Below are 24629 nucleotides of genomic sequence, written 5' to 3' on the forward strand. Positions count from 1 at the left end.
AGCTGTATTTCATAAGGATTAGTAAAAACTTCTTTTGAAAGTGAGGTTTTATTTCTATGGAAGTTTAATTGTTACTTACCATGAAATGAGGTTGTGTTAAAATACGCTTTAGTTCCTTTGCATCGTTATTCTCAGGGTAACATGAAATTTCTTCCAATACCTAAAAAATAAGATATTTAATAGTATAATGAGGATGCTAGATTTAGAAAATATAGAATTCTTTTAAATTAAAAATTATGAATGGATTTTTATGGCAGGCAAAATAATTATTTTGGAAAAAAATTCATCATTTTATTCAAAGGTTATTAATATATAAAAGAGCTACATTGGTGGTAATAAAAAATAAAACAAATTGCTGTAATAGTCTCTGCCTTCATTACCCAACTATAACTCAAAAGATTATTGAAAAATACAAAACAAAATGACAAGTCTGTAATACATATTTATTACAGGTATAAGTAACTTAATTAAACTTAATGGGAAAATATCTCTGCAAATCTTTTTTCAAACTCACCATCAAGATGAATCTGTAATAAAAGTTGGTAACAGCTTTCTTTTATATTAACAAAACTGTCAATTCCTTTCAGAAAGATTAAAATGACCAAAGGCTCAAATAAAAACAATTTAAAGAAGAGAAAACACTTAAGTACTTTTCCTTGTAGCCTGAGAGAATCAATGTGATTCTCCACACTCATCTCCTCACATAGAGAAAGCCACTGCTCGGCAATGGTTCCTAGAATTAATTGCCAGGGAATCCAAGAGAATAATTTAAAAATAAGACACACAATCAAACACTTTTCTCTTTTCACTCACATTTTCTTCACGAATTAGTTGTTAACATTTTCTCTGTATAGGTTTAAATGGTTGTTTTCAAATGAAATTGTTCTTCAAAAGTTATCCCTTACCACTAGGATGGAGTTTACCCATTTAAAATTTGATTATGTGACATGAGCCCAGGGGAAGGCCTCTGTTCCTTTTCAGAGTAAACATACTACTGCAGTTCCAAGTGTACATAGTTGGACTCTGAGTGGTTATACACATTGCACTCAATCCTAAAAGTTGAGCCAATCGAGGATTGCTTCAGCAGGATTGGATGTCAGGGGCACACAAGTCATGTACCGAGTAGGAATCTCTTGACTCGCCTTTGAGAATCTTAATTTTGGAGCAGGAAGGAATGTTTTGAGGTCACTTAGCCTAAGGCTTAGATCTCAGCCAGTGCTACTCAACCACCTCCTCAGAGAAGAACAAACAAACAAACAAACAAAAACTATAAGGTTGCCTTCTTATCTAAATGTACTCTTGTAAAACAACTATACCCCAATTAGAAAAATGTACTCTTAACAAGTGCTGGTTATGCTGTTAATTCATATTGTTTAATGATGATAAGCCAATTCTCCTTTGGTGTATTTTCTGCTTTGAGTTTCTAAACCAGTGAAACAAAAGATGAAACAATATACTCTCTCTGGTCCCCTGCTACTCTCACAGCCTATGATTTTAAACACTGAGGTGTGGTCTCCTAATGCAGACAGAACCTCTCCTGACTGCTGCCCTGACCAGGTGGGCAGGCCTAGCGGCTTCCACAACCTTGGACTTGGTTCTCAGTGAATATATATTTTCCGGTACAGGTCTTGTGTTTAAAATCTGATAGGGAAGGAATTATGTCTTTCACATTCTTTCACTTAGTAATTTCACTTTATAAAATATTTTTCTGGGCTTCCCTGGTGGCTCAGTGGTTAAGAATCCGTCTGCCAATGCAGGGAACACAGGTTCGAGCCCTGGGCCGGGAAGATCCCACATGCCGCAGAGCAACTAAGCCCGTGTGCTACAACTACTGAGCCTGCACTCTAGAGCCTGCGAGCCACAACTACTGAAGCCCATGAGCCACAACTACTGAAGCCCATAAGCCACAACTACTGAAGCTCATCTGCCTAGAGCCCGTGCTCTGCAACAAGAGAAGCCACTGCAATGAGAAGCCCGCGCACTGCAACAAAGAGTAACCCCCGCTCACTGCAACTAGAGAAAGCCCGCACAGCAACGAAGACCCAACACAGCCAAAAATAAATAAATGAATAAATAAATAAATAAATAAAAATATTTTTTCGAAGGAAAATATTTATTTGTATAAAGACTTTTATGACATCAAAAAGTGAAAAAAAAACCCCAAAAGGTATCTAACAGTGGAGGCATTTATAATTCATTATAATTTAGTAACATCAGAGAAAAATTATGCCATCATTAGAACTTATTTACGAAGACCTAGCAGAAACATGGAAAAATGCTTATTATATTATGTTAGGTTAAAAGAAAGATATATTTTGATTGTAACTACATAAAAATTTATATGCAAATGGATAGTGATTAGAAAAGGATATGCAGGGGGCTTCCCTAGTGGCGCAGTGGTTGAGAATCTGCCTGCCAATGCAGCGGACACAGGTTCGAGCCCTGGTCTGGGAAGATCCCGCATGCCGCGGAGCAACTGGGCCCGTGAGCCACAACTACTGAGCCTGCGCGTCTGGAGCCTGTGCTCCGCAACAAGAGAGGCCGCGATAGTGAGAGGCCCGCGCACCGCAATGAAGAGTGGCCCCCGCTCGCCGCAACTAGAGAAAGCCCTCGCACAGAAACGAAGACCCAACACAGCTAAAAATAAATAAATAAATTTATTTAAAAAAAAAAAGATATGCAAAAATGAAAATTAATGTGTTAGGGTGATGGGATTATAGATGACTTTTTACTTTCCAAACTTTCTGAAGTGTGATGTTTCTATAATAAAAAAAGTTAAAATTTTGTGAAAGATGTACACTAACCAGTAATTTATAAAAATGACTTCTCTCTGAACTTAGTTGTTATAAACATTCAATTAACTTTAAAAAATTACCACCTTAAAAAAGCAACTCAAACTTTCATAGCATGTCGATTTCCACCAAGAGCGGTAAAATAACTTTTTCTTTTTTTTAAAAAAGAGAAGTAAAATTGGTATGTTAACATGTTCAAGTTTACATACCAGAACTAGAAATCTAGGCAATGTTGCTGCCGAGATTTTTTTTTTCTTTTCTGTATGTAAATTCTCAGTGATAAACTTAGAAATACTAAATCTGAGTATAATGGTCTAACTGTGACTTCAAGGAAACTGCCTCTTACTGTGCAGCAGAAACGTTTTCATACCAAATATGACACCCAAATACATCTACAAAATATATATCGCTTACCTCTTTGGCTCTCTGTACTGCATCACTTGGAGGATTCCTGATTTGCGGTGAAGATTTTGTGTTAATTTTGTCATATAGCTAAAAGCAAAGGAGAAAATCCAATCAACATTCATAATTCTTTGCTAAAATTCAGAGCTTCATATTTATTATTTCACTAAACAATATTTTCCCCTTAAAAAGGCAGGCTGATGATTTTAGTGGGATCTTCTTGTTAATGTCTTATTCATTCAAATGAAACTTGTTGGGATGAGTGCTACGCGTATCTTTTTAAAAATCATCAATATTTCAGTAATCACAGCATTTTTTCCCTCTGATAGAAGCAACATTTAATAAGATGAATACAGACTAAAATGAAAGAATGCTTTCTGGCCAAGACACGTCTGAAGGAGTTTTCACAGAAATCTAAATCTTGGGAAAGGGCAAACCCAACTCCTTCTAGGAAGGAATGCTCTCGCAAAAGGTTTATACTTGTTTTACTAGGGCTGTTCATTAACAGTATCAGTGCTGGCATCCTTCCGCAAGAAATCAAGGACATAAACCTTTTTCCTTTTTAATTTGTAAATTCACAGAGTATGGGAAGAAACCGTAAAGAATCTATACTTTAAAAACTCCGCAAATCTAAATGATCCAAAATTTAACTTTCTGAAGAAAATTCTTTAGAGAAAAATCCCTGTAGTGTAGAAGTGCAATTAAAATATTAATTTTTACTTCAGACAAAACGTCTCATTCAGCAGTCTGCTTTGAAAAGTGAAAAGTTTAAAATGGTCTTGGCTAGACGGCCACTTCTATTTCCTAACTTCTCTAAAATAAGTGGGGGGTTTTTGGGGTTGGTTTTGGTTCTGTTCTTTTTTCCTTCCTTACTATGCACAGCAGTGCTAGTGGAGAGGTCACATACCATAATATTCTTCAGATTACAGTTACACTTGTTTATACTGATGCAGGATAAAGCTTTATGACTTGTAAATGTTTGGGCCACACCATACATAAAAATTCCTAATGATTGATAGGCAGACAGACAGATAAATAAATAAAGCCTAATGATAGCAATGTGAAGACAGAGCAGTGACCATTTTAAAATGGCGGCATTAAGAAAGTACTACTAAATTAGAGGTTAAGTAAATAGTATAAGTAGGCTAGTAAAATACGCTCTATTTAAAATATTATATTAACATTTAGGGAACTAGTGATATGTGGCTTGTTTATAAAAGTTTGCTCAAATCCCTGTAGAATACACATGGGCAGTCTCCATCCTCTGAATGACTTCCATCTCTAAAGATGGTAAATTTTGAAACTTGGAACCACCAAATATATTTTTCCATAGAAATAATGGTATATGCAGTGTAGGTTCCCAGACTAGTCTACAGAGATAAATGAAACATTGTACATATGCAATAAAAAGTAGGAGGGGGAAAAAAACCCAATCCCCCCAAAATAAGGAATCATAAGTTAAAAAAACACATTTAAAATACCTAACCCTTAAAAAAAAAAGATATAGCCATCACCTGACATGTCATAATATTAATAATCAAACAAAATAAAAAACCTACATGGATAATTAAAAAGATTTTTAAAACTCTTAAATGCTGTTTGGGAAAAAAAAAAGCAAATTTAATTTAAGGCTTTACAAGTTTACGGCACTATCATTTATAATGTCTTTATAATGCCTAATTTCACCACAAAAAGTTTTGCCTTTTTCTTGAACAAGGACTATTACTAATGCTACTTTCAAAATTTTCAACCATGATTAGGATTAGTTTCTATTTAAACATTTAATAAATGCACATTAGTTTTAACTCACAAAGCAACAAAAATTCCAAGCTCCCAGAATTGCTCTCACTCTATCACTGGAGACCTTTTATTTTTGGCTTGGTCTTATGATGCCAAGTACGGTTCCCTAGGTCTTATATCAGTGTGGTTTCTTGAGGACTTGTAGCAGAATCAGCTGGAGTAGTTACTTAAACGTACAGATTTCTGGGCCCCACTGCAGATCTACTGAATCAGAATTTGAAATGGGGATCCAGAAATCTGTGCTTTAATAAACTCCTTAGATATTTGTAAATCTTATGCCCAGTGCTAACTTTTGAGAATAGTTGTAGTAGTACAAATACTAACAACAATGATAATTGTTACTTTTATTGAGCACTTAGTAGATGCTAGTTACTAGTCAGAGTTCTTAATATATATTCCCTCATTTAACCTCAGACAACCTTGTAATGTTGATATCCCTACTACTCCCACTTTACAGATGAGGAAACTAAGGCAGAGAGTAGCAAAGTGAGAACCAAAGTTCTAGCTTTACAACTTCACAGGTGGCATGCAGATAAGGCCCTGATCCAAGGAAAGTGCTCAGACCAAATTTCCCCCTGCTCCTTTGGTTTTGCCTGATCCAATTAATCACACATTCACCCAAAGTTCAGTGGAACTAGTGGTGGGATGAGGGGGAGGTGAGATGCTTAATATGAAAGGCAGATACAGTAGGAAGGAATTAAATGAAGGGACCTTCTGCTTGAGGTGGGGACACTGGGCTCTGCCCCTCCAACTCCTAGGAAAGCGCAGGACTGGAGCAGTCAAGGCAGGCATTGGATGGAGTGGATGGTGTCCATGTGGTTAAGAATAGATGGTGAATTTCAACTGCCTGCTTGTTAACCAAAAGAGTAATTAAGAACTGAGGCAGGAAGGGACAGGGAAGGGGCTTACTTTCACCATCAGTGGGAAGAAGTGACCCCTTGTTGATCCATCTATCCATCTAATATTTACTGAGGTCCTACCATGTACTAGGCAGTGGGTTCTATTCACTGGGGTTATGGAGAGGAAAAAGATGATAGTTGCTATGCTCAAAGAAGTCACAAATTCCAAAGACATGTACAACCAAAGGCCCAGGAACATATGCCAGCTTGATCCCCCTGAGGACCTGAGAGTACTTTGGTCCCCAGCAATATCAACTAGGAAATATCTCAGTGAGCAGTCCCAAGTTGGGGACTATCTGGATGTGTATGCATGACATGCCAACCTTCATTCCCCTGCCCCCTATTTCTGTGACTCTATCTTCGCCTTAGGGATTCAAAATATTTTAGGGATACCCATAACAAATACAAACTGTTTGAGAGATATGGCAAAGTATGTAAATAAAAAGTCATCAACAGAGAGAAGTTTGAATGCAATGTAACGTTAAATTGTTTTAAAACAGTCGTCAGGAGTATGCAGCTTTTCAACTTCTCATTCTTATGGGTCATCTTCATATTCTATGCTGCCTAGGAGATGCTATTCAGGACTCAAAGTTCAAACTCAGGTGGAGTTTTCCCAAGGTCTGGAGGCAAGTGAGAGGTGGTTGAGTTTTGAGAACAAAGGAAGGCTGCAGTTTCTCTTCCTTTATCACCCTTTACTGCCCGTCCCCCTTCTATCATATACAAAGAATTCTTACAATGATGTGACTTTGGGACTTGGCCTGCTGTCTTGGACTTTCAGCTAAAGCCCAGAGCTAAGGCCAATAGGAAGTAAGTGGTCTGCTAGGAAGCTGCCAGACCATCCTTCCAGGGCTTGCTGAAAGGTAGCTAAAATGGTCCTTCCATGCTCACCCTAGCACCCCATTCTGCCTATAGTGACAGGTGCTTGGAATCTGTAGAAGCTAAAGGACTGAGGCAAGGAAGCATTTGATTTTCCCTTCTCCTTCCTGTTGGGGAGGAAAGGAAAGGGAGTTGCTTCTTCCCTCATGCAAAGTGAAGGATGGTAGATGCTCCAAAAGACCCATGTACACAAACTAGAGGTGCCAGCAAGGAGAGCTCACTATCTCATGCTCTGCAGGGATGCTTCCTGAGTTGCAGCAATTTACAAGGTCCATCTTGGTGCACCCAGAAGAGCGCTGTGTGAGAGTCTTCGGAGTGGCTTGACATGTGGTGTTTGGGGTCTCAAGTGAAAAGAGCCTCTTTCCTGGTTGATGGCAGGGTGGGAGGCCAACAGCAGGGCAGCCCACACTTGGAGTGTATTTTATGGCAAGACTGTGTGTTTCCCATGAGTCAAGGAGCTGCCTCAGAATGTAATCTGGCTGGAGCCATCTCGGCGGAACCCTGACCAAGAGGGTTGTATGCACAGAGCAAGGGGACCCAGGAGTGGCCGTGGGGTCACAGCTGAAGGCAGGAGCTGAGAGTGCTGCTGAGGCCAGCTGCAGAATACATGATGATGCAGGAGCAACCCAGGACAGAGACAACATCTGGATACCTGCCACACCCCGGGCATTAACAGTCAAGAGGGCACTGGCTGCCTGAGGGACACGAGTACAGAACATGCTGTTTAAGTGGTTCTTTCTCTTTTCCATGATCAGACTCTTGAGTCCTTTGACATTCAGTAACAGCATGTAGCATGAGGCTGAGTACACAGTAGATGTTTAATAAATGTTTCTTAAAAAAATAAATGAGTATTTAACTGGTGCACAGGAACTGTAAATAGACATTTTTTTAAAAAATCAGAGTAATATAAAAATAAACAGAGTAGGAATACTTATTTTACCTTGTTTCTTTAGGAACCAGGTATCACAGTATCTTCTGTCCTGCTTGCACAGTTAAAAACTTTCCCTCAAAATTAAGAAATACAGGAGGCTTCCCTGGTGGCACAGTGGTTGAGAGTCTGCCTGCCGATGCAGGGGTCGCGGGTTCGAGCCCTGGTCCGGGAGGATCCCACATGCCGCGGAGCAATTGGGCCCGTGAGCCGCAACTACTGAGCCTGCGCATCTGGAGCCTGTGCTCCGCGGTGGGCGAGGCCGCGACAGTGAGAGGCCCGCGCACCGTGATGAAGAGTGGCCCCCGCTTGCCGCAACTGGAGAGAGCCCTCGCACAGAAACGAAGACCCAACACAGCCAAAAATAAATAAATAAATAAATAAATAAATAAATAAATAAATAAATAAATTTAAGAAGTTGGCTTTTATAAAAAAAAAAAATTAAGAAGTACAGTTTGACCACATTTAATTCTTTTTTTGCTATGTTTCAAGTCTGATGTCAAAAAATTTTCAAGGTAAAAGAGATCTTAGATATCAACATGATTCAATTCCTCCACTTTGAGAAGGAGAGAGCTGATGACCAGTGACATGAAGGGATGCACTCAGGGTCCTGCAGCCAGAGTAGCAGGGACTAGACTGGCTTCCTGATGCGTGCTGTCCTTTCTCTCATACCAGAGTGCCTTGGCTTGTATTAGAATTCAGTAACATGGTCTCATGCCAGGGAGACACCTTCAGCAAATATTCGGGAAAAGAACTGTAGAAAATGCCATTTATAGGCTGTAGGGAAAAAAGTAACTAAATGTGATTAAAAAAATATTAATTAATTAATTAATTTATTTTTGGCTGTGTTGGGTCTTCATTGCTGTGCATGGGCTTTTCTCTAGTTGTGGAGAGCGGGGGCTACTCCGTTGCAGTGTGCGGGCTTCTCACTGCAGTGGCTTCTCTTGTTGCGGAGCACGGGCTCTAGGCACGCGGTCTTCAGAAGTCATGGCACGCGGGCTACAGTAGTCGTGGTACGTGGGCTCAGTAATTGTGGCTCGTGGGCTCTAGAGAGCAGGCTCAGTAGTTGTGGCGCACGGGCTTAGTTGCTCCGCGGCATGTGGGATCTTCCCGGACCAGGGCTCGAACCCGTGTCCCCTGCATCCGCAGGCGGATTCTTAACCACTGCGCCACGAGGGAAGTCCCTAAATGTGATTTGAAAGACATGAGGCAATCAACTACAAGCCTTGCCCTATTAAAGAATGTTAGAATCCTAATCCTTGCCTGGCCAGATGATAAACATTTCAGGCTTTGTGGGCCATATGGACTCTGTCACAACCACTCAACCTTGCTATGTATGTGAAGGCAGCCATTAGTAGTCCATAAATGAATGGGCATGGCTGGGTTCCAATAAAACTTTATTTACAAAAGAAAGTAGCTGGCTGGATTTGACCTGACAGCTGTAGTTGCCAACACTTGCTCTAGAAGCTCAAATTCAAGGCGAACTGAAATGACAAAATATATTTCCGTTTGTTGTTTGCTTTCCTGCCTTCTGAAGATTTCAAGTGTATTTGTAAAGCTGAGGTGTAGAGGGTGAGGCAGAGGGAGGGAAGACTGTTAATAAATTATTCCTAGAGAGAAAACAAGAATGACTGTATTACTGTTTGTTTTCTCTTTCTAATGAAATTATAGTTACCCAAGTTCAGCACTTTTTATTAAAACACACACACACACACACACACAGAGCCCAAGGCAAAACGAGGAAATGTGAACAGCTGCAAGGGGAACAGACTCTTTCACGCTGTCTCACTCACAGACAGGCCTGCCCACTGCCAGTCTCTGGCACTGGGTCAGATACGACCCCACACGGCTACATGGACATGCTTCATCTTTCTGTCTTAAGGAGTAGAAAAGCACAGTTCTGTTAAAAGGCCACATTCTATATTTGGGATGGGGTGTTTTAAATAAAGCAGAATAAAGTTGGTGGTAATATTAAACTGAACTCTCCTGAGATTGTACTTTCAAGCATAAGTTAACAAGTTAATGTCATTTTTTATTTACATTCAAAACACTAAATCAAGTTTCTTTTTTTTTTTTTACCATACTCCATGGTACCTCACTTTCTTCTGATTTTTATCCTCAAATAGAAATCTTTGTTTTGCTCATAGTTTATATGCAGCACTTAGCGATATCAACATTTAAAATGGAGTGGTTGGTGGAGAAACTATAAAATTACTATCACTGGGTTATGTGTCCCACTAACTTTCTAGCACAGAGAAAACCAAATCTGAGGACCAGAATGTACTTAGTTGAGAAAGATTATAACTTTTGCAACTAGGCTACAGACATGAGCCAAATAATGAATGGGTTTGTAGAGTTGCTGGGAACACAGAAGTATATTAGCAACCATCATCTTACCACCTAAATCAAAGATACCAAAGAAGCTCCCTGCTGGAAAAGAATTAAAGTTTTCAAGAGTCAAATATTTAGCTGCAAAGTATGTAATGAAATGTGTCTGTGATCCTAGTAAAAGATAATAACAGTGTTCACAAGTTTATATTGCACAACAATAATGGGAATTGAAATGACTCGCTCTGGAAACAGACTATCGTATTAAGAATTTCCTTACAGTTGCTCTGAAGAAGCTGGGTGATTAGGAACAAAGTTCCAGTGTCACATCTTTTCAGTGAACCCAGCAGATCAGCTATTGATATCCAATTGTATTTTAAAAAATATATTTGAAATCTGGAAAAATGTTAGGGAAAGGTGATTTAATACTAAAATATAAGGAACTGATATTCAACTACTGCACTGGAGCCAGTTTTCTGAAGCTAGAGATCAGAGAAAGTCTTCTGAGATCTAAAAATCTATCTTTCCTGCTCAAGTTTATATATAAACTTACTGTCTTTAGGTTAAAAATATGGAAATGCCCTTTCAACAATCTTTAGTGTCATTAAACATGACATAGTCACAAAACGAAAAGACAACCTACTGAATGGGATAAAATATTTGCAAATGATATGACTGATAAGGGGCTAATATCCAACATTTATAAATAGCTCACACAATTCAACATCTAAAGCAAACAAACAAACAAACAAAAACACAACTCAATTAAAAAATGGGCAGAAGAACTGAATAGACATTTCATTTTTCCAAAGAGGAAATGCAGACGACCAACGGGCACACGAAAAGATACTCAGAATCACTAATCATCAGGGAAATGCAAATAAAAACCACAATGAGGTATCACCTCACACCTGTCAGAATGGCTGTCATCAAAAAGATAAGAAATAACAAGTGTTGGCGAGGATGTGGAGAAAAGGGAACCCTCATATACCGTTGGTGGGGATGTAAATTGGTGCAGCCACTGTGGAAAACAGTATGGAGGTTTCTCAAAAAACTAAAAATACAACTACCATATGATATGACCCAGCAATTCCATTCCTGGGTATATATCTAAAAAAAACAAAACCACTAATTGGAAAAGCTACATGCACCCCAATATTCATAGCAGCAACATGGATGGAATTGGAGGGCATTATGCTAAGTGAAATAAGTCAGAGAAAGACAAATACTGTATGATATCACTTATAGGTGGAATCTAAAAAATAAAACAGGGGCTTGCCAGGTGGCGCAGTGGTTAAGAATCCGCTTGCAAATGCAAGGGACACGGGTTCGAGCCCTGGTCCAGGAAGATCCCACATGCTGCGGAGCAACTAAGCCCGTGCGCCACAACTACTGAGCCTGCGCTCTAGAGCCTGCGAGCCACAACTACTGAAGCCTGCGCGCCTAGAGCCCGTGCTCCGCAACAAGAGAAGCCACCGCAATGAGCCCGCGCACCGCAACAAAGAGTAGCCCACGCTCGCCGCAACTAGAGAAAGCCCGCAGGCAGCAACAAACACCCGATGCAGCCAAAAATAAATAAATAAAAAATAAAAAGTAAAACAAACTAGTGAATATAACAAAAAAGAAATAGACACACAGATATAGAGGACAAACTGGTGATTACCAGTGGGGAGAGGGAAGGGGGGGAGGGGCAATATAGGGGAAGATGATTAAGAGGTACAAACTATTAGGTTTAAAATAAGCTACAAGGATATATTGTACAACACAGGGAATATAGGCAGTACTTTATAATAACTATGGAGTATAACCTTTAAAAATTGTGAATCACTAATTGTATACCTATAACATATAACATATAATGTTATACCTATAACATATGGCAACTATACTTCAATTAAAAAAAATGACATACTCCAAACTTGGAAAAGAGCAGTATATTTAACAGTGGTTTAAAGATTGTGTGATGGGAAACATTAAGTGTGAAAGAAACACACTACAAAATTTAAAATGGCATTTTTAAATATTTAAGGAACTACAATTAAACTTTGGGAAGAACTTATATAACCTGTCCATCTTACAAATCTAAGAACGATTATGCACCATTGGGATATTATGATTTAGAAAAAGAAATTAAATCACCTAGGGCATTATTCTCTTACAGGATAAAAAATGCCTATTCTATCAGTGGTAAAAATTGTTTTGCCTAAAAATTTATATTCTGTAAAATTTCTAAAAATCAATTCAATTAAAATAATTGAAGAAAGCACTCAAACATTAGTCATGCAGATGACTCTCCATCTGAATGGAGATAATGTACTCCATTCATTTGAAGAATGTACTTTCATTATTTGTACATTATCCTTCACAATTTGTACTATGTGCTAACTTTCCCTCTAAAAGTTCAGAAAACATGGAAGTAGCTAAATTTTATAAATCTTAAACTAAATTTGTTTCTCACCTAAAAAAGAACTGTATCAAATCCACAAATCTAGTGATGGTAATAAAGTAGCAGGAGTCCCAACTTGGAATTTCAATTTTTCCTAGAGAAAAAGGTTCAGGGCTGCTACCAATACTATGGCCCAGTTCATACTGGGTAACGCGAGTTAGAAATGGATATCCGATGGACTGTATACTGTACTTAATGGCCAATAAGAATGTTGCTGGAAGCCGTTGGGTTAGATGTCCCAGGAAAGCTTTAACCTAAGAGTATAGCAGTGAAATGCTAGCTTAGATCAAGTTTTCGAAAATCATGATGGGGTATATATCCTTTCAAGTCTTAAGAAGGGGCTCAGCTGGCCTAGTAATATACTACTCTACCTAAATCCATTATGAAAGTTTTCTTCTGACGGCAAATAGGAAATTAAAAATCAGTATATCTGGCCCATTTTAAGATTTCCTGAAAGGGTTGCAAAATATGTTGGATCTTGACAGCAAAAGTAACCCTAAGGAGGCCCTCGTTTGGTTTAGGTTTTACTTCTCTGTGTACAGAGCTGCTTTTGTTTCAATCCCATTAGAACATAGCTCTTACAGGGATTTATTTTTGAATCCAAGAAATTAAGACCTGCTTGACCTCCTAGTTCAATCTAAAAAGACTGTCAGTGGCCTAACAACATAGGCCACTGTGGTGGATTTCTGGTCAGTTGGCAGCTCTTTCTGAGAAACTCAAACACTGGCCTCAGATGACCTGACTTGACTGTTCTCTAGGCCTTTTTCAGTTGGCAAATAACTCTAAAAATGAAGCCTTGTAAGAAACAAATCATAATGCCTATTCTTGAGCAAGCGAAAGAAAGCATGAGGAAAAACAACCAGTTAGATGATACAGGCAGGCTTTAATTAAATCTTATGAAATAGGGCACATTTGAATACTAGATCTAAGGGTTTGCCCAAATGTGAGAAATCTCACTATGATATAAATTTCTTTTCCATTTAAAAAAACCACTAAAAATTTAAAAAAGTGTTAAAACCTCATTTCTTAAGGTGCTCTTCTGAAGCATCTACATTAATAGTTAAATAATATTTACAGTAAATGAATATCCTATTATTAATTTGCCGCTTTAAAAGAAAACATTTACATTAGGTGTGTCGTATGATATGCAATTACTGAGGCAATTCAATAAGTTTTGACTTAGGGTATGAATTATTTTGTATAAATAAACACCAAGCATTTGTACAAGTAGCTGTAGCAAAAATGAATTTCTGTTGTGGAAAGTTAAAAGAGAACAAAAAAGACAGTTTGGCAGAAGTGGTTTTATGAAATAATGTTTGAAGGACCACAAAGAGAAGAAAGCAACTATGTTCTTGGATGTGAATGCTGCAAGCCAACCCCATCGAACATTCTTCAACTGAGCATATCACATTCCTTTCTGGGGGGAACCCCCCCTTTCCTTGAGAATAGCATGAAGAAGAATCAGAGCTTGCTGCACTTGGAAGGCTTTTTGAACATTCCTCTGCCTTCCGGTAAAGTTGACTATGGTGCTATAAAAAGAGAAGGGCACTCAGTGGGAAACACTGGTATTGGGGAGAAGCTGATTCTTGGTATTTTAGAGTAAACTCCAATCACTGTTTTAAGAAGTAATCCACCTGAACAAATAAGGGAATGAGAGGGACTGCTGAAGTTAATAATAGTTTCAGTGAAAACCACACATTCCTTTCACAAAGATATATATCATAGGAGACCAGATGGAGCAATTGCCTGGGGATGAAACTAAGGCTGAATTCCCTACTACTGGATAGTTTTATTTGGAGAATTTGGCTTTTCCTAGTATATAACTGTCTACCATAAAACACTGATATTGGATGAATGGATAAACAAAATGTGGTACATATATAAGATGGATTATTTTTCAGTCTTTAAAAGGAAGGAAATTCTGATACATACCACAACATGGATGAACCTTTGAGGACATTATGTTAGGTGAAATAAGCTAGTCACAAAAGAACAAATAAGGTATGATCCCACTTATATGAGGAACCTACAGTTGTCAAATTCCTTGAGACAGAAAGTAGAATGGTGGCTGCCAGGGGCTAAGGAGAGGAGGAAATGGTGAGTTGCTGTTTAATGGGTGCAGTTTCAGTTGGGGAAGCTGAGAAAAGTTCTGGAGATGGATGGTGGTAATGGTAGCACAACAACGTGAATGTACTTAATTCCACCAAACGGTACACTTAAAAATGCTTAAAGTGGTATATTTTATGTTATGTATATTTTACCACAGTAAAGAGACCAAAAAAGTGGAAATTATGTCACATAAAATCTGCCACGAAGGTGTGAATTTGGGGAAATGACTGTGCATTTGAATATAGAAGAAATGAACTAAAAGAATAAGCTAAAACATGTTGCTTTGCAAAGATGCCCCCTCCCTTACTGAAAAATACGTACAATTATGTAATTCATAATGTTTTTAAACAAAAAAAAGACAATTTGGACTTCTTTCACAAGTCACAACCACACATTGGTTAATAAAACAGTTCTTGGGAGAGAAAAACAAATTTAGCATTTTAAAGTCAATGAACTTAAAAATGCTAAATTTTAAAGGTAAATTCTTAGCAATAAAGCTAAATGTTGAGATGGGGAAATCAGTGTAATGATGCTGTGAAATCTACTGGGATGATCCCTTCAGTGGGCTTTGGGCACTGCAGAGAGTAGGCAGCTTGGCTTTGCTAGATTGGTGTTAGGACACAGGGACAATGCTAGGAGACACTGGAAACTGCTGTCATAGTGTCATACAAATGATATTTTGGGATGATCCACAGTATACTATAACCCATAGCACATGGAAGGAACTTCCAACAGTGCTTTACCTTAAAATAATGCAAAAAGGGTAAAATAGATTTTTTAAAATAAAAATACTTCTCATTTTTTAACTTTTAAAAGCTTTACTATCATTTATAAACTGTACAGTCTGCACATTGTAAGTGTCCAGTTTGATGACTTTCAGTAAATTCATACAGCTGTACAACCATCATCTCAATCCAGTTTTAGAATATTTTCTTCACCCTCAAGCGTTCTCTTGTGTTGCATCTTAGAACGCTTTGCTTAACCCAAGGTAATGAAGATTTACTCCTTATATTTTCTTCTAAAAATTTTATAGTTTTAAGCTTACAATTTCCATCTTGTGGAAATCTTTGTGTAATGGTGTGAGGTAAGGGTCTAAATTTATTTCTTTGCATATGGATAACCAATTGTTGCTGCACCACGTTTGAAAAAGGCACTATCCCCTCCCCACTGAATTGCCCTGGCACCTTTGTTGAAAATCAGCTGGCCATGAATGAGGGTTTATTTCTGAATGCTATGATCCTTATGTCTATCCTTACACCAATACCATACTATTTTCATTACTGTAGCTTTATAACAAGCTTTGAAGTCAGTTCTCTAGCTTTGTTCTTTTTACAAAATTGTTTATGGCATTTCCATATAAATTGTAGGATCAGATTGTCAACTTCTATTAAAAAAATTCTGCTGGGATGCTGATAAGGACTGCATTGAATCTATAGCTCAATATGAAGAAAACTTCCATCTTAACAATATTGAATCCTCCAATCCAACATTTTATCTCTCTCCATTTATTTAGATCTTCCTTACTTTCTTTCAGCAACAGTTGTAGTTTTCAATGTATGAGTCCTATACTTCTTTTGTTTAATTAACTAAGTATTTTATCCTTTTCAATGGTATTGTGAATATTTTGAAAATTTTATTTTCACATTATTCGTTGCTTATATATAAAAGTACAGTTAATTTTTGTATGTTGATCTTGTATCCTGCAATCTTGCTAAACTTGCCTATTAGTTCTAGTAGATTTTTTTGTAGTTTCCTTAGGATTTTTTACATGCAAGACTATATCTCTGTGAGAATATGGTTTTACTTCTTTTCCAATCTGCATGCCTTGAATTTCTTTTTCTTGCTTTACTGCACTGGCCAGAACCTCCATAACAATGTTGAATAGAAGTGGTAATAGTGGACAATCCTTGCTTTGTTTCTAGTTATATTAGTTTTCTATTGCTGAGTAACAAATGACCATATTCTTAGTAGCTTTTTTTTTTCCCTTTAAGTTTATTGATATTTACATTAAGAATGGAGAAAAACTACTTTGAAAATATTTAGGACATATAATATTTCTAGCTCTATTTCAGGAATTTTGTTTCATGTGATACTTTCCTATTGACACTAATACTTCGATACTCTGATGGAAACAGACATAGGAGTTTTGCCCATCCAGTTAGAAACAGTGGAATGAGAGACCCCCATATCCAAAGCAAGCTTCAGGGTACTTCAATCTCCAGCCCCAGGAGGCAGGTAGCACAAGGGCCACCACCACTGCCCTACTACCCAGATGGTTTCATATTTGCTGAAGTTCACTCTTTAAGACTACATGGTCAACAGGTGCAGAGAAAGCTTTCGACAAAATTCAACACCCATTTATGATAAAAACCCTCCAGAAAGTAGGCATAGAGGGAACTTTCCTCAACATAATAAAGGCCATATATGACAAACCCACAGCCAACATCGTCCTCAATGGTGAAAAACTGAAACCATTTCTACTAAGATCAGGAACAAGACAAGGTTGCCCACTCTCACCACTATTATTCAACATAGTTTTGGAAGTTTTAGCCACAGCAATCAGAGAAGAAAAAGAAATAAAAGGAATCCAAATCGGAAAAGAAGAAGTAAAGCTGTCACTGTTTGCAGATGACATGATACTATACATAGAGAATCCTAAAGATGCTACCAGAAAACTACTAGAGCTAATCAATGAATTTGGTAAAGTAGCAGGATACAAACTTAATGCACAGAAATCTCTTGCATTCCTATACACTAATGATGAAAAATCTGAAAGTGAAATTAAGAAAACACTCTCATTTACCATTGCAACAAAAAGAATAAAATATCTAGGAATAAACCTACCTAAGGAGACAAAAGATCTGTATGCAGAAAATTATAAGAAACTGATGAAAGAAATTAAAGATGATACAAATAGATGGAGAGATATACCATGTTCTTAGATTGGAAGAATCAACATTGTGAAAATGACTCTACTACCCAAAGCAATCTACAGATTCAATGCAATCCCTATCAAACTACCACTGGCATTTTTCACAGAACTAGAACAAAAAATTTCACAATTTGCATGGAAACACAAAAGACCCCAAATAGTCAAAGCAATCTTGAGAAAGAAAAATGGAGCTGGAGGAATCAGGCTCCCTGACTTCAGACTATACTACAAAGCTACAGTAATCAAGACAGTATGGTACTGGCACAAAAACAGAAATACAGATCAATGGAACAGGACAGAAAGCCCAGAGATAAGCCCACGCACATATGGTCACCTTATCTTTGATAAAGGAGGCAAGAATATACAGTGGAGAAAAGACAGCCTCTTCAATAAGTGGTGCTGGGAAAACTGGACAGCTACATGTAAAAGTATGAAATTAGAACACTCCCTAACACCATACACAAAAATAAACTCAAAATGGATTAAAGACCTAAACGTAAGGCCAGACACTATAAAACTCTTAGAGGAAAACATAGGCAGAACACTCTATGACATAAATCACAGCAAGATCCTTTTTGACCCAGCTCCTAGAGAAATGGAAATAAAAACAAAAATAAACAAATGGGACCTAATGAAACTTCACAGCTTTTGCACAGCAAAGGAAACCATAAACAAGACAAAAAGACAACCCTCAGAATGGGAGAAAATATTTGCAAATGAAGCAACTGACAAAGGATTAATCTCCAAAATTTACAAGCAGCTCATGTAGCTCAATATCAAAAAAACAAACAACCCAATCCAAAAATGGGCAGAAGACCTAAATAGACATTTCTCCAAAGATGATATACAGATTGCCAACAAACCCATGAAAGAATGCTCAACATCATTAATCGTTAGAGAAATGCAAATCAAAACTACAATGAGATATCATCTCACACCAGTCAGAATGGCCATCATCAAAAAATCTAGAAACAATAAATGCTGGAGAGGGTGTGGAGAAAAGGGAACCCTCTTGCACTGTTGGTGGGAATGTAAATTGATACAGCCACTATGGAGAACAGTATGGAGGTTCCTTAAAAAACTACAAATAGAACTACCATACGACCCAGCAATCCCACTACTGGGCATATACCCTGAGGGAACCATAATTCAAAAAGAGTCATGTACCAAAATGTTCACTGCAGCTCTATTTACAATAGGCAGGACATGGAAGCAACCTAAGTGTCCATCAACAGATGAATGGATAAAGAAGATGTGGCACATATATACAATGGAATATTACTCAGCCATAAAAAGAAACGAAATTGAGTTATTTGTAGTGAGGTGGATGGACCTAGAGTCTGTCATACAGAGTGAAGTAAGTCAGAAAGAGAAAAACAAATACCGTATGCTAACCCATATATATGGAATCTAAGAAAAAAAAATGGTCATGAAGAACCTAGGGGCAAGACGGGAATAAAGACACAGACCTACTAGAGAATGGACTTGAGGATATGGGGAGGGGGAAGGGTAAGCTGTGGCAAAGTGAGAGACTGGCATGGACATATATACACTACCACACGTAAAATAGATAGCTAGTGGGAAGCAGCCGCATAGCACAGGGAGATCAGCTCGGTGCTTTGTGACCACCTAGAGGGGTGGGATAGGGAGGGTGGGAGGGAGGGAGATGCAAGAGGGAAGAGATATGGGAACATATGTATATGTATAACTGATTCACTTTGTTATAAAGCAGAAACTAACACACCATTGTAAAGCAATTATACTCCAATAAAGATGTTAAAAAAAAAAGAAAGTAATTGAGTTGAAGGTATGACTTAATTTTCTTTCTCAAATCCTCAGATCTAAAATTTCTCTTCTGATGAAGTTCCAAAGTATATGTTAGAATTTTTCTTCAGAGTTGTTTGTGGGGGAGTTGTTCTTAGAATTTAATTTTATATTCACAGATCAAGTACCTACCCACTCCTAGCTATGCAAAGAAACACATATATTACAAAGTTTCATTCTGCACATCTCTGAGAATGGCAGCATATTCCGTAAGGAGGTGAGGGGTTGGTCCCAGATGGAAGATAATGCCATAGATGGAAAACATGACACTTCATAAGCAAAAGTGGTAGGACTCAGCATATGATGTGAGGTTAGCCTTTTGAATGAACTTATTTTAAAAGTGCAACTGAGGACTTCCCTGGTGGCCCAGTGGTTAAGAATCCGCCTGCCAATGCAGGGGACACGGGTTCAAGCCCTGGTCTGAGAAGATTCTGCACGTCGTGGAGCAACTAAGCCTGCGCTCCACAACTACTGAGCCTGCGAGCCACAACTACTGAGCCCGCGCACCTAGAGCCTTTGCTCCGTGGCAAGAGAAGCCACCGCAGTGAGAATCCCGCGCACTGCAACAAAGTGTAGCCCCTGCTCGCCGTAACTAGAGGAAGCCTGCGCACAGCAATGAAGACCCAATGCAGCCAAAAATAAATAAATAAATAAATAAATAAAATTTTTTAAAAAAAGTGCAACTGAAAGAAGTAGCACAAGGGAATTGTGGAAAGGGGGTGTAGGTGATAGATGTGTTTTGCATCTTGATTGGGGTAACAGTAACATGACTCTTATGCATTTGTAAACACTCATAGAACTGTACACCAGAGAGTGAACTGTACTGTATATAAATTTCAAAATGTAATCAGCACCATCCCCCATAAAAGTAACATACGCTCATTGTCAAATATTTGGAAAACAGAAATACAATGTTATATACCATTCAAGATACTGGATGTTAATGTACCAGAGTACAAAAGGCTTACTGATATGGTTTCAGATTCCACATTGGAAATAACCTTTAAGAAACTACCATGCTACAAGGTTTGGTGTAGTGACAAAAAAGAATACCCACTATTAATGGAAAAGGCTATTAAAATACTCCTATCTTTTCCAGCTTCAAAAAAAAAAAAAAAGACTACATGGGACCCTGAGAAGGTACCAGTAGCTCAGCCTCTGAAGGTCCTCAAATAGGCCTTATTATTCCAGACATATAAGTGCAAATCGACCAGGCTACAAATTCATGGGTAACTTAGCTTTAGCATTTCCTGACTGGTAACCTATTTAAACATCCAAACTTAACATTGTATCAGCTTACTTCTCAGACCCCAAATTGCTCAAAAACATCAAATTATTGCAGAAGTTTCATTTTTTCCCTTTTAGGAAGCTTCTGAGTTCTAAAAATAAGCTATTCCCAAATATGACTACTAATTTAATATCATCTTAAAAAAAGCAAAATAGTAAATCAAGAGTTGTAGTTTTCCAGTGTTAACTCCAGGTCAGATAGAAAAACTCTCTAACTCTCCCTAAAAAGCAGAAAAGTCATAATAAAGATGTCAATAATATAAAATATGGAGGATTAAGGATATCAATTTATTTCTAATGCAATATTTTAAAATATTATTCTATTATAAAAATTGCTTATAAATTAATATAAAAACTGCTAAATTAAGTTGCTATTGCAGTTAGTTTTTGCTTTATTAATCTAATCACCAATTATTTTTTAGGACTTCTCAGAAAAATGATCTTAATTAAGTGGGGTATCACATTTACCATGGAAACAGCAGTCTGTAACAAATGCTAACAGCTGCTCAGAGGTATGACAGATGGTGGGTGAATGTTTAAAACTTAGTTGTCAAAGTTTGGCAGAGAGAAATAAATGTGTAATTTAACAATGTTTTGTAACATTGTTGACTTACAAAATAAACATTAATTCTGTAATAGGAAAATTTCTACAAAAACTTAATAAGACTGAGAATCACCACCAAATAACATTTGCAAAATACTTTTTATCTGGAAAAAAACTCTTGAGTTTTCAGCCCATCAAAAACACCTCTATCATCTCACCATCCAACGTTATCACACACAAGTTCCAAAACTGATTCAAAATATTAGTAAAAGACATAATTACACTTTAACACCAACTCCCAAGAAAGCCTAATTAATGAACGACAGGGTAACATTTCATTATTTTAGATTTGATTTTTGTAATCTGCACTCATACTTGAAAAATCAATTCTGGGCAAAATTAGTTTTCCATGCTGTACTGGGCTGAATATTGTCCCCTCAAAATTCATGTCGATCCGGAATCTCAGAATGTGACCTTATTTGGAAATCAGGTCTTTGCAGATGTAATTAATTAAGATGAGGTCATACTGGATTAGAGTGGGTCCTAAATCCAATGACTGAAGACATATTGAATAGAATCACACACATACAGAGGAGAACACCATGTGAAGATGGAGTCAGAGACTGGAGTAATGAAGCCAAAGAATACCAAGGATTGCAGGCAACTACCAGAGCTGGAAGAGGCAAGGAAGGATTCTTCCCTGGAGACTTGGAGGGAGCATGGCTCTGCTGACACCTGATTTAAGACTTCTAGCCTCCAGAACTGTAAGAGAATAATTTGTTATCTTAAGCCACCCCGTTTGTGGCAGCTTCAGTAAACACACTCCAAATTGTATTTTATTAAAATTGATCTATATATTTCATATACAGACCATCACTGTACCACTGCTTTTAATTTTTGAAAGTAGACATATTGGAACAAGCTGGACCAAGCACACTTCTTCCTCAAGCCTCTTTATTTCTCCCCACAAAATGAGAAGCAGCATATGTGTGCCAGGTAGAACTGGTTGAATAGAAAATATTTAGACATTCTAGAACTATTTCTAACTACAGATTATACTAGATGTGTTTTACTAGAATTCAAATCAGAAAGCATTTCCTCCCTCAGTGGAACCACAGTATTTCTTCTCCTTTTGTTTTAATGTAAATTCTTTCAATGTGACAGACGTTTTGTTTCCTCCAAACCAATTCTAATAACGTTTCTTTGAATTCTGAGCTTGTTACTATTTTAAAGGCATGACTAGAAAAAATAAAGTACTACATAATCTTTTATCTTCCTCAGGAACTTAATCTTGTTTCTTTTTGTCAGCTGAAAAATGATGGCTGCAAACTTAACGATTTTTAGTCTTATTGAATTAATAGGAATTATTTAAATATAATAAAGATATTTCATGAAATGGCTCAGTGGGATTAAGTAGCAATCAAGCCACGGTCCACAAAACTAGGCCACTAGGTGTCACTACTTGGAATTCTTGAAAAGGAACCAACAATGATTCTGTAAAACAATACAATCCAAATCCAAGCATGGGATATGGAACACTAGAAGAAAGAAGAATGAATGGTCAAAGTTTGAAAAGCTTCTTCTCAAGTGTTGGTCATACCATGATCCTTTTTTTTATGCATACCATAAGTACTGAAGTATTGAAACATTTTTTTTTAAGATTTGATTGATTGATTGATTGATTGATTGCTATGTTGGGTCTTCGTTTCTGTGCTAGGGCTTTCTCTAGTTGCGGCAAGCGGGGGCCACTCTTCATCGTGGTGCACGGGCCTCTCACTATTGTGGCCTCTCTTGTTGCGGAGCACAGGCTCCAGACGCGCAGGCTCAGTAGTTGTGGCTCACGGGCCTAGTTGCTCCGCGGCATGTGGGATCTTCCCAGACCAGGGCTCGAACCCGTGTCCCCTGCATTAGCAGGCAGATTCTCAATGACTGTGCCACCAGGGAAGCCCGAAACATTTTTTTAATAGTTAGGTTTCTCTACATGGCAGCCATTTGAACACTTCACTGATCACATTATTGAAATGTAGCCTGTTAACTCTGAAACAAGAGCTTAATGAGACATATTTAAGGGCTGTAGATCATGAGGGCATTATCTCATTCATGACGATTAAGCTTTCATTGAAGGATGGCTCAGTTTGGATCTTCAGAACCAAACGCATCCCAACACTGCCCAGGGTCGGCCTTATAGTCAGTCATTTCAGCAGAGTTCTGGGCTTCACATGTAGTGCTTGTCTGCAAAATTCTGTAAACACGGTGTCTTTTTATTGGGCACAACTCATTTTCAGCCCACCAACTCCTTTTCAAATCGAGATGCATTGGCAGGGCACATACTGATACTACAGACACTTCTTTAAGTGTAATTAATAAAAATTACAAAGGAATATAAATATAATTAATAAAAATCCAAAGGAACTTTAAACATGTTCTTCCTCACTAAAATCTGTGAATCTCTTCTGAAGTTGTAACAATGTCTACCCAAGAATGCAGCAGTTATTCAAAATAATTATTTTCAGTGAGGTCTGGCAGCCTGGCTCAGTTCCAAAGTCCAGTCTGTGTCTGAATATCTGCCCCTCCTTGTAGAAACTAGCAATGTTCTTGCATTTCCCCTGCAGTCTCAAGCTTGGTATGCTCAGATACCTTGTTACATTAACTAAGAAAAACACAACTTTGAAAACTAATTTGGGCTACTCTTAGCCTTTAAATGACAAAAAGTCCTTGATCTAAAGGCCAGTAAATCTTAGCAATGACAACCACTGACTGCACTGAAATAAACCAAATCTCCATGCTCTGCTGCAGCTTCTTTCAAATATCCCACTTACTAGTTCTAGTAAAGGCTGTGACTTCTGCAGAAAATTCACAATTGTCAAAACTTTCTGCATCTGGGACTTCCCTGGTAGTCCAGTGGTTAAGACTACGCACTTCCACTGCAGAGGGCGCGGGTTCGAACCCTGGTTGGGGAACTCCCGCATGCCGTGCTGTGGTGCGGCCAAAAAAACAAACAAAAACAAAAAACAAAAAAAAACCTTTCTGCATCATATGAAACAATGATAAAGAAGAATAGATATTTAAATAGCCAATGAAAAGAGGTCAAACGCTAATTCAAATAACACATTAACAATAACAATGATGACAACGAAGGAGGAGAAAATGGAAGGCTAGGAGCTATCCACAAAACAGAACAAATTTCAAGGGCTTTTTAGTGTCCAAGGAAAGTAACAAGTTACTTGAAATAAACTTAATCTGAAATGTCCTCAAATTACTTAGGATAAATTACACTAAAGAGAAAACCCATTTCCTTATCTTCCTGAGCACATTTTTTATCTTTACTGAAGTATAATTGACAAATACAATTGTAATATATTTAAAGTGTACAACATGATGATTTGATAAATATATACATTGTGAAAGGATTCTCACAATCAAGTTAATTAACACATTCATAACTTCACATATTTATCTCTT

The 24629-nt window shown here is 37.7% G+C and overlaps 1 protein-coding gene across 8 annotated transcripts in view; it reads right to left on the minus strand.

Annotated features, from left to right (window-relative positions):
• Window positions 1–24629, minus strand: part of CASK (calcium/calmodulin dependent serine protein kinase) — a 414851-nt gene that overhangs the window by 63729 nt on the left and 326493 nt on the right. For all 8 annotated transcript variants that reach the window (XM_061179474.1, XM_061179472.1, XM_061179470.1 and 5 more), the window contains exons 12-13: window positions 3207–3284; window positions 80–160 (exon numbers count right to left, since the gene is read on the minus strand). In XM_061179474.1, coding sequence (XP_061035457.1) covers window positions 80–160; window positions 3207–3284 — 159 coding nt within the window. The remainder of the gene's footprint in view (window positions 1–79; window positions 161–3206; window positions 3285–24629) is intronic.

Source organism: Eubalaena glacialis, chromosome X (assembly GCF_028564815.1).
Source record: "Eubalaena glacialis isolate mEubGla1 chromosome X, mEubGla1.1.hap2.+ XY, whole genome shotgun sequence".
In the NCBI taxonomy this organism is placed as follows: Eukaryota; Metazoa; Chordata; class Mammalia; order Artiodactyla; family Balaenidae; genus Eubalaena; species Eubalaena glacialis.